Genomic DNA, 12,100 nt, shown 5'->3' with positions numbered 1-12,100 from the left:
ATTTTTATGGTTCAGCTGAGTTCAACCATGACGTGTGGGTCCTTCTCAACAACCATCCTCACTGTCATCAACATCTTCGTAATATTCAGCCTAAAGTTCTGAATATTGACCAACCCATTACACACTGATCCACTTGCTTCATTATTATTTTTACTAAGATTATATTTTGATAAAATTTCAAAGTTAAAAAAAAATTGATATATATATTCAAAATTATTATATTTTTAAATTTTTAATTTGGATACGATAATTTAACTTCTCTTACTTTCAAAAACATTAGAACATTAATTAACTTTAAATATTTAATGTAACATAAGATATATAATTTAAGAAAGGAGATTTTAAGAAGCGTTTTAATTTTTATTTTTTAGTCTTACTAGAAATATAAATATGAATTTGAGTTCTAGACTTATTATTTTAAGATTTGATGTAAAAAATAATTTCATAATCTTTTATACGGATTATTCACAAGAAATTGATATTGAATTTTTTTCACATACTTGTTGAAAGATTCAACACTCATAAGATCCAAAGAAAAAGCACAAATTTTCTCCAACTTCCTTTTCATTGAATGAAAGATGTCAACTATAAGAAGTGTGCATCAATGTCAAACGTAATAAAAAGCTTTAAAATAAAGCACACCTACCCATGTTTGGGGTATAAATTAGAATGTGTGGAAGACATTGTGGTATGAAAAAAAGTAATGGCTTCTAATAGAATCTCTTTTATTTGGGTTCTTCTCTTTGATTTTGTGTTAGGTTTCTTATTTGTTAGGGCATCGACAACATTGAACGTAGGTGGCTTTCATGCAAGTAAGTGAAATCTTTCATTTTTCTGATTTTTCTATCTTTTTGTATGAGAATATTGTGGTAATATATGGATTAATTTGCTAAATATAAAATTAATCCTTTATTTTTTATTCAATAAATTATTTTTTTTAAATAATTACTTAATCATATGTATCAAATATAAACAATTTTCATAAATATTTTTAAAATAAAAAACTAATTTTATTTTATGTATAAGTTAGTTAACTTATGAATAAAAACTATGTTGTATATTTAAAAAAAAATTAAAGTATGTATAAATTGTTTTTTTTTTAATAATATTTTTTTGTTTACCTTTCATATAAATACTTGTGAATTTTTTTTAAGTATGTCCTATTTTGGTTGCTTAACACACTTACAAGTGATATTATTATTATCCTTAAGAATCACAAAAAATAAAATAATATTTTCTTTTTAGAAAAAAACACATTCCTAAATAAGAGTATAAATAAACATATAATATAAATTTAATGGATTTGATACCTTAAGAGGATAAGTGACAAAAGTATTATTATTTATTATGTAATTTTTTTTAGTAAAAACTATAAACTTGTATAAATTTTTTTAACGGAATTCACAAACATTCTCATGTAATTTTTCTAAATAAAACTGTGAAACTTTTCGTGTTCTGACAGAAATTAAAAACTTTCTCATCCAATTTTTTGAACAAAATTGTTAATTTTCCAATGACACCCAAGTAACTAATCAAGTTTTTTTTTTACGATAACTCTAAAATTAAATTTTATTTTTGTAGTATTGTCGTATTTCTTGAATATATGGTTTATGTTAAAATAAATTTCTTGAATATATGGTTTATGTTAAAATAAATTCTTAAGTATTTGTTACTTTATAGGTTCATTTGAAAAATTTCAGAGTAGAAGGTTACTCTCAGAACGATCAGCAGATCGTCCTTGTTGTGGAAATTATCAGCATTGATTTGGATGTTGCATGCCTTGTGTTTGAAGGAATATAAAGAAATAAAAGGTTTATTGTATAAGTTATACTACCCATTTACGTTTATAATAATGTGAAATCTTGTTTAGGGTGTGGAGTTTATAGTTTTATGTGTTCCAGGTTTTACTGTGTATTATGTTTAAAATATGTATTACCATTTTTAGTTTTTAATGTTTTTTTAATAGCTTGATTAAATATTAGTTTGAATACATAAAAAGAAATTATATCTATTGTCACCATTAAGAAGAGATAGGAAACACTACAGAGGAAAAAAGTTCTTAAATAAAGAGTTTTTAATGTTTTTTTAATAGCTTGATTAAATATTGCCACCATTAAGAAGAGATAGGAAACACTACAGAGAAAATAGGAAAATATATTAAATAAAGGGTGATATATGTTTTAAGTTCTTAAATTTTGTTGTTAAATTGAAATTTGATTTTGTTTCAAATTTTAATATAGTTTATTTTTTAAACTATAAAATTAAATAGATAAAGTCAATCTACCTAATTGTGTTAAAAACTTTTACATGTAAAATGATATTTTAAGCTGCTTTGAGTTGTTTATATTTTTCTTTTACATACTTTAACTATAAAAAAAGTCAATCTAGAATGTCATTTAATATTATAAAAAATTAATTAAGAAGACTACATCCTTAATTTTTAAAATTGAGACTAAAATGTATAAAAGTTTGAGAGGTAAACAAATTTTAATTTTACATTCAAGTTTAAGAAGTATAAACATATTTAACTCGAAAAACTTTTATATAATTTATTTTAATTTTTAAAATAATATAAGTTATTTAAATTGTATATATTCATATGTAATCATTTTAAGTATATATTATGTGTTTGTCAAAATAGTCATTAATTGTGTTCATATTTAATAGCTCTTTCATTGTGGTTGATGAAGTCTAAAAAGGAAATACTTTTACTCAGAATACACTCAGACTTTTCTTATTGGTTCAAATATCAAGTATGTATATGTTTGCTATAATTAAAGAAAAATCACACTTCATGTAATTTTTGATTTTGTAGGTTTATAACAAGCTATTAAGTCTCACAATTCACGAGTTAAGAGATTTGGCAAATTGACCCATGAGATGTACCTCAAGGACCTTAGAGACTATGTTTATGATGATTTATATATGATTATTCATAAAATATATGAGCTAGAATACAACACTTCTACTTCTTCAAAAAATAGTAGTTATTTTGTATTGTAAATGGTTTTGATCAAAATACCAACCATTTGATCCATTTATAGCAAATAATGTTAGTCAAATTTATCATCTTTTATATCCACCATTTCATAATATTTATTAGAAAGTGGGCTTTAAGCCTAATTCAACCCCTTGGCCTTATCTCTAGTCGATGTGGGACTTCCAACACACCCCCTTCACGTTGAGGTATAGACATCTCGTGCGTGATAGTAGAAATTAATGGGTGGTCCGATAGCGGCCCAACAACGGATGAAAACAGAAATGCCCACTTAGAACTCGCTAAGATAGACTTTAACATACCATATTAGAAAGTGGGCTTTAAGTCTAACTCAACCCCACAAAACTGACTTGTAAGGTGAGATTTGCACCTCACTTATATATTATAAATTGGCCTTATCTCTAATTGATGTGGGACTTCCAACAATATTAATAAACGTTTTATTTCACCATTTACTGATCCACTAGTAATTATCAGCATATATAAATCATCGGTAATTATTGGTGAGTATAAACCATCTATAATTATTTTCGACATGAACATTATCGACAGATCTTAGCCCATCGGTAATCTGTAAAAAAATTCAATTAGTGACAACTTTTAGATGTTACTGATTATTGATATATATATATATATATATATATATATATATATATATATATATATATATATATATATATATATATATATATATATATATGCTAATAATTCTAATTTTTTTTGTAGTATTGGTTGTTTGTTTTATAGACAGTAGATGAGATGTATCTAGAGTAGCTAAATTTTAAATTAATATTGATTGTCTCTTTTTTTGTTAGATGTAAATGTTGTCTTCAATTTACTTTAAATTCAAATAACATGTGTTGCCTTTCCTATGTATCTACGAAACTAATTAAAAGCTTTTATATATCTATGTGTAAAAACAGTTAGATTAACAAGCCAAATATAGTATGATATTTAAAAAAATTTCTTTAGTAGCAATATTTATAAATTGTATGACTATAAGTTTTAGCGTAAATAATTCTTAAAAGATGAAATGAAAAATATCGGCAATGTGTTCTTTGTTTTGTGTTTGTAAATCAAATATAACCAAAAAAAAAGACAAAGCTATAAAACAAATCCTTTAACAATATATAACTTATCTTTGACCCAAAATTTATCTCGATATTCAACTCACTGGTATGAAAAAAAATAGAGAAACAGAATTCTTATATTATTTTGTATCTTCGACAAGAAAATATAACAAAGTACAAATTTTATGCACAAAGAAAATTGTAGGAAAATGTATTATTATATTTCACGATTATAACAGTCCATAATATTGTATTCACAGTTTGCTGTTCTACTTGCATATTACATTATTACCATTGGTATATATTGTCTACGGTTTGATTTTACAAAACCAAAACTAGTATATATTATATAAAACAGAAATCAAAATACTGGTTGAGAGCAAGAATAGAATAAGACCTTGAAGATACCAAGAAGGAAGCGGAGAATCTTGGAAGTTGAGTGTCGGGAATAGATTTGTCAAATTACCCGCTTTATAGGGTGTGGCCTTGATCGGGTCAAGAAAAAAAAAAGTCCCAAGAGTTAAAAAATTCATAAGAGAAAATTTACAAAGACCAAAATAACAACAAAAATCATGTGGAATGTGAGATCATCTCAAACCAAAATAAAAGAGGTTGGATTAGGTATATAATTTTTCGACTCTACTGTTTGATTTAGTTATAGGTTCAATTTATCGATACAAGTCAATTTATCTTAACCATTGATACCAGGTTGACTCGTCTTGATCATCGACCTTGGTTGATTCACTTTGACTTTCAGTCTAAGTCAACCTGACTCAACCTTCATCTCAACCATTGATTCAGTCATTTGTTTTGACCTTCAACCTAAGCTTACCGGCCTCGACCTTTTGCACGATCGATTAGTCTCAACCTTCGACACAAGTTGACTTGATTTGAACTTCGTTCTGAACTAACTTGGCTCGACTTTCAGTCTAGGTTGACTTGTCTTGACTTTCGATCCAAATCGACTCAGCTTGACCTTTAGCATGGGCCTACTCAGTTCCACCTTCAACCCTAGTTGACTTGGCTCAACTTGGCTTATCCTTTGCCCTTGGCTAACACGACTCAACCATTGACTCTGGCTAACCCGACATGACCTTTGGCTCTGGCCAACTTGACTCGACATTTAGTCCATGTTAACTCAACTTGTACTTTAACCTGGTTGACTCATCTCGACCACTCAAGTTGACTCGAATCATTCGAAAAATCAACTTAGTTTGACCTTTAATTTGAACCAACCTAACTTAACCTTCAATCCAAGAAAACTCAAGCCCCAACTTAAATCGATACGAGAGGTCCACCTCATGCTAAGTCAAGTCAAGCCCACATTTTTTTCAAGTCATGTTAAGCCAATATTTAGTCAAATCATTTAAAGCCCACCTTTGGCTAAGTCATGTCAAGCCACCCTCTACTATAGTTGGGTTAAGTTGATTTGAGTCACTGGTTCACATGTGATTAAATCATGTTGGACCCACCTGAAACCTAGTTGAGGCAAACTTACATCAAATCAATAAAGACTAATGAGGGAGTTAAAATTAGTCCATTAGTCATGAGTCAAATTGACATCTATAATCATAACCTCTAACATTTTAAATAAAGTATATGTATATTTAATAGGAATTTATGAAAATTAAATTAAGTAAATTTTAATTTTTTTAATAAAAACACGTTATTTAATGTTAATAAATAGTAAAATATAAAATTAAATATAATAAAAAGTAAAAAATATTAAGATTTTTTTTTCTCTCCTCTTGCCTCTTAACTCTTGACTTACTTAGTGTATGTGTTCCTCTATCATTCTCAAATGTTATATTTTATTTTCAAAGAAAAAAAAAGTTAAACATACTAATTATTTATGCTTTCATTTTTCACGTGATTTGCTCCATTTTAAAAGAAAATATATATAATTTTTTTTTCACTTGATAATGAGATATTAATTTTATAATATAGTGTTATTTTTTATTTCATAAATAGTTATATAAAAGGAAAAACTGTGTGTTAGAAAAAGTTGTGATTAAGCAAATTGTGGTGACACCCATAATATCTTATTGGTATATTTTTCACTAGTCATTGACATTGTCATTCAATTTTGGACCAACCAAGCACTAGGCTTAATGTTGAGTCCATATTTCAAGTTCAAATGGTAGGTCCCCTTAGACACTTCAATACCAGCCACATATATATACACTGCATGCTGGACTTTCATCATTTTCTGTACTTTTTAGTCAACCCATGGCATTTTCATCAATAATTAAATAAGTCAAATGTTTTAGTATCACTATTATTCGGTATATAATAAATTGGTCTCGTTATCAAGATTTATTGAAGAAAAGTAATTTATTTTTTTAAAATTAGAAAAAATCTTATCAAGATTATTGAAGAAAAGTTTAATTCAGTTTCTCAAGCTGCTTAATATTGGTAGGATGAATGTACTAAAATTTGTTGAATAAGAGAAGGGTATAAGCTATTATGTGTGTGACCTTGTGAAGAATTCCATGTGTAATGTGAATGAATCATTTTGGGAAAAACAAACTATGATGTCTACGCATGACAAAGTTCTTAATTGAAAACATTAAAAATTGTAAATAGTTCCTTGACTTGATCCTTAAGTAGTCACTGGGCATTCTTCAATCTAGCATATCCATGTGTTCTGTCCAAGAATCTAGAAACCATGACTCTTAATTTCTTCAGACAAAAACATTGGAAAGGATGATGATGAGCTAGAAGGATTCTACAAGTAGTTATTGCATTTGTCTAATTCTAGATTAGAGAAAGTGTAAAAGTTACCTTTTCTCATGAAACTGCAACAACTTGCTTGTTGAATCAATCTTCTATGAAGAAAGGGATTTCAAAGCTCAGTCAACATTCTGCAAAAAAAATTTATTAGAGTGCAAGAATGAGGGAACTTTTTCTTTGTCAGATCCATGAACGACCCAAATCAGACCAACTTGCATGCCTGTGTTTCAAAAGGTATGTTCTAGAACAAAAAAATCAAAACCAAATTAATGATGGAAGCATGTCATTGGTCCCTTCTGCGAACACCTTTTCAGTAGATCCACAGAATTAGAACGAGTTTTCCCATTATGTTAGGATTATAACTGTGCCATATATATGACTTTGAACAGAGATGAACAAGTTCAGTAATATATAAGAAAAAAAAACTTATAAACATTAAGTTTAAGTTTTATGAGAAATGGAATTTATAACTTCTAATTTGTTTTAGTTTTTGAACAGTGTTAATTTGTTAATTTGTTCTTTCTTATTCTGAGAGCTTGAATCCAAATTCATTAAAAAAATCAAACCTTTGTGTCACCTGGTTATAAAAGTTTCAAAAGGGTTTAAAGATTTCGACCTTGTGATTCCAAACTTGATGTAAAAATCAGACCAACTTGCATGCCTCTGTTTAAGATGTTGTGTTAGTCCTTCAAACATGGTAAAGTACATGAGAAAGTGACTTTAAACATAAATTATAAACCTTCAAACATGCCATTGAAATGCTATTTGTAGACCATCACACCACACAAACATTTTATCAGAAAAAGCCAAGAGTCCAAGATGCAGTATGTGTGGCCCTGAAGCACTAAGGTGGCCAACCATTGAACATGACATGTGGACTCACTTTATGAATAATGCCATTTGGTTGGTCCAAAATCTTTGACAATGCATAGGAAAAAAATATCTCAACCAAAACTTGGGAGTTAGCAGATAACAAAGTTAACTGCACTCTAATCTGCTTATAGATGAACTTTTTATAACAAACAAAAAAGATTGACCTTTTTAATAAACTAAATAGAAAGATACAATTTTTTTTCAAAGAAAAGTAAATTCATAAATTAAAACTTATCAGTTCTGTCAAAAACACTGAAATTCTCTCTCAGTAACACAGAACAGATTGGTCTATTAGAAAATATATTATCACAATTTGTTATCATGTTCCATTTAAAAGTTAGCAACACCAAAGATCAAAAGCTGTGTTACCACTGTCACATGCTTTATTTACAAGTTTCTTCCTCGAACAAATAAAGAAGCATCTTTCTGAGTAAACTAATTACAAGGATACAACTTTTTTGAATAGAAAGTAAACTTATAGATTAACTCTACTCAGCAACACAAAATGAACTAATCTCAGGAAAAAAAGAAAAAGGAATATAACCCAGTTAGAAATAATCCACATCTCATTATTCAAAAGCTTCATCACTGAAAAAACTATCTACATCCCATTTACATGATTCAAGATCCTCATCCAAGGATACATCAACATTAGACAACGTAGTAGGAAGAGGTTGCTCACAAAGAGCATGATCAGAAAACAATAAACTATCAACTTCATAGTTTAACCCATCAAACACTTCTTCTTTGAAGGTTTCTTCCAAACACAAAGGTTCCATCCAAGGCTGAAACAACAGAACAGAAGTTGGTGAAGCGCATGCACAACAACTCTTCGGTTTAACAACACTTTCACACTCTTTCAGAGGCGGTTTGATGAGATTCGTGACAGCATCAACACCTCTGAAGCTTATAGCAGCTCTGTCGTAAACCATAGCAGCTTCTTCCGCCGTGTCGAAGGTTCCAAGCCACACTCGCTTCCGCTGGAAAGGGTCTCTTATCTCGGCCGCCCACCGTCCCCATGGCCGTTGCCGCACGCCGCGAAACTTGGACTCTGATTTTTCCCGTTGGTAGTGTTGTTCCATAGTTTTGTTGTATTTGGCCGAACAACAACAACAATCAGTATTATTGTTGATGTTTTTGTTGTGTCCTTTGGTTCTGTTTGCATGCACAATTCTTATCTCACTAACCACCTTCTTAACTCTGTGAAGGTTCCTTTCTTCGTCGTCTTCTTCGCTAGAGGAGTCTGTGGCGTTCTGATCCGTTGCTGAAATGCGAATAACTTTGGGAAAGAAAAATTTAGATTTCACGAACTTGGTGACGATGGTTTTCTCTTGGTGCTCTTCCATGGCAACAAGAAAGACAAAGGATTCTTCTTTTCTGAGAATGTTCTTTTGGAAAAGAATGGTTGTTTTATAACATGTTTTGTTTCTATTTTCACTTTCTTTTTCCTTAAATATTAATATTAATTTTCAGATTTTTTTTTTATGGAAAGTTTCCAAGAATGAATTTTATATTTGTAAGTCTATTTATTTATTTTATTTAATATATGTAAAGTAACAGAGAATTTGTAAGGAGATTTTAATGGAAGGAAATACAACATTTCCTCTTTTAATAATTAAACAATTCAATTATTGCGAGTCCTTGAGATACAAGTAACATGCTTCCTTGGTCATCAAGGAACTCACTCCCCCTCGTTCTCTGTGTCATCATCAATTTCTTTTAAAGACTATTTTTAAAGCTAATTATTTTTCTTTTAAGAAATGATTTTAAAATCAGTGAAATACCATTATGTTACCTTAAATGGATTATAATATATAATATTAGAAAAATAGGTTAATAATCTTTATGTTTGACTTAGGTTAACTTAATTTATTTATATAAGAATAAGTTAAATTGAGACATATATAAGCAAAACTATTAAATAAGTTAAAATATAAGATTCTAAAAATCTATATACTCTCAAGGTTTATATCTTTAATAAACTTTATCAATAGTACACTATAAAGGGGTCAACGTCTTAATTAATATCTGAAAAGTTATTTTGAACAACAGTAATTGTAGTTTGATAAACTTGCTTTTTTTTTAATGGAAAATGCTTTTATAATAAAAAAGTGAAAAAAATATGTTAAATAAACGTAAGACTGTGTCAAAGTTTTCCTGTGATCGATGGTGTGTCTGCACACTATTATATGGTTTGATATCGGGATCAAGCAAAGAAAACTGAATGGTCCGTTGCTTTAATGATAAAATAATAATTGGAAACACATAGTCGCTTTGTAGTATCAATGGTTATTTTATTATAATAAAATATTTTTATATATGTAATATTTTTAAATATTTGAAATTTAATTTTAAAAAGATAATTTAAATATGTTTTCTTTAATATGTGAAAGAGCTTTAAAATATAAAGAGAGCAATAACTTAAATAAAATAATTAATTCTAAAACTTGGAGTTGTAATTAAAAATATATATTTAAAAAATTATTTAGTGGAATAACACAGGTATGCATTTTTTTTACTAATTTTTATAATTTTACATAATACAATTTTTGTTAATTATCTTTATACGGAAAGAAAGCACAAATAAAAATATGTATAATCACTTTTAATTATCTTTATTAAAAAAAGGAAAAATACAAATATAAACGTATAAGTTAAAAAAAATATTTTATATATAACTATGCTTTAGTAACTATTAGATAATATTTTTTATTGTATATATCTTATTATTGATTTTATTTTTATTAATATAAATTATTTTAATCTTTAAATTTTGTATTTATTTTTTAAAATATCTTTTAAAAATATTTTTTCTAAATTTTAATAATATTTTTATTTTAATAATAATTAAAAATTAATTTTGTATCTTTTTATTATCATTAAATAAAAGTGAACGGATGGTGATGTACATAAATGAATATATTTTTAACAGTATTAATAGTAAGAAAAAATAATTTTTCATTTAAAGACAAATGATAACAGGTGATAATTTATTTTGTGTGGATTTTTCAGTCTTACATTATTCATAAAAATTCTTTACAACTTTTAGTAAACTTTTTTAAGGTTCAATTTTAATTAATATTTAATTTAACTATTGATAGAAATATATATTTTTAAATAAGTGAAAAAAAATTTAAACTTATAACTATTTTCTATGTAATGAAAATATCATTCTTTCTAAAAAAAAGTTCTGAAAAAAATTAAAGGATAATGACAAAATGATTTAGATCTCACCAACAAATTTCATATATATTTGAAAATTATAAATATTATTGAATGTTTAAGTTTCACGTTTTCACCATGTATTTTAGAATGAAATATTTGTTAGAATTAAAGTATTTTATTTATTGTTAGTTAACTTTAGAAATTCATTTCTCCAAAACCACAAGGAAAACTATTCAAATTAGATTAAAGTTAAATTGTTAATATTTTCATTCTTTAATTAAATTTATTTGTTATAGCTATGAAATGAAAAACTAAAAAAATATTTTTTTAATATTCTTTCTCCATGTTTAGATCAGTCTCTTCCAATTCCTTTTTAAAGAGTTGAGAGAAAGCAGACAAAATAGAAAGATTTAAACAAAGCACACTCACGTTTATAGAAACAAAAATGAATAGGAAACAGTAATTGTCTAATTGATTTTGAATTAATGAAAATAAATATATTTTTATTTTAATTATTTAGAAAATGTTTTGAAAGGAATTTTGAATCTTGGAATAACATGTTTATAGTATAAATATTATATAAGTTTCATTCTCAAAATAAAATAAAAAAAGTTATACTAATCTTCATTACGTATGTTAGATATATATTTTATATCTTCTTTTAGTTTTTTCTTTTAGTTTTTTCTTTTAGTTTTTTGTTATCATTTTTTATTAGATCTTATGTTATGATTTTTCGTTAGTTTTTCTAATTTTTTATTGTTTGAATTTTTCAATATATATTCAAGCACATTTCATTTCTATAAATATCTCATTCTCATATTTTTAGTAAAAATTTCTCTTCAATTTTTTTTTATCAAACACTTACACATTAATCTTTTTTTTTCTTCTTTTCTCTACAACAATGGCAGTTTTTACTTTTTCTTCTCTTTGTCATTTTTTTTTCAAGTTCCAAAACATGATTATTATATTCATCCGAATAGAAATTCTTCTTTTATTCTTGTCATTATGATTTTCAAAGGCTCTAATTATGGTTAGGCTCACGCAACGACGATATCATTATAAATAAAGAACAAGTTTTATGAGATGAGATATATAATTATCGTCTTATTACATCTTCTGTTCCTATGATTTGTTGCCAACGTTTCCAAGATTATGTTTGAACACAGGAAGATGAGGGAGGAGGGGACCTAGATGTCATCTACCAAAAATACAGAGAAAAATACTACCCAGTCTAACTCAGGGACACTATTTAAAACGAACG

The 12,100-nt window shown here is 27.1% G+C and overlaps 1 protein-coding gene and 1 long non-coding RNA gene across 2 annotated transcripts; one reads left to right on the top strand and one right to left on the bottom strand.

Annotated features, from left to right (window-relative positions):
• The first annotated feature begins 669 nt into the window (after window positions 1-669).
• On the top strand, window positions 670-3,059 carry LOC108347359 (uncharacterized). The gene is made up of 3 exons (XR_001833872.2): window positions 670-812; window positions 1,681-1,811; window positions 2,816-3,059. It is a non-coding gene; the product is annotated as an uncharacterized LOC108347359 (long non-coding RNA).
• A 4,898-nt stretch (window positions 3,060-7,957) lies between these two features.
• On the bottom strand, window positions 7,958-9,100 carry LOC108347290 (ethylene-responsive transcription factor ERF069). The gene has a single exon (XM_017586460.2). The coding sequence runs from the start codon at window positions 9,018-9,020 to the stop codon at window positions 8,244-8,246; it is 777 nt and encodes a 258-aa protein (XP_017441949.2). The 5' UTR covers window positions 9,021-9,100; the 3' UTR covers window positions 7,958-8,243.
• Window positions 9,101-12,100: the final 3,000 nt, after the last annotated feature.

This window comes from Vigna angularis, chromosome 9 (assembly GCF_016808095.1).
Source record: "Vigna angularis cultivar LongXiaoDou No.4 chromosome 9, ASM1680809v1, whole genome shotgun sequence".
Taxonomy (NCBI): Eukaryota; Viridiplantae; Streptophyta; class Magnoliopsida; order Fabales; family Fabaceae; genus Vigna; species Vigna angularis.
Note: the sequence above shows the minus strand (reverse complement) of the source record. Positions and strands in the feature narration are given on the sequence as shown.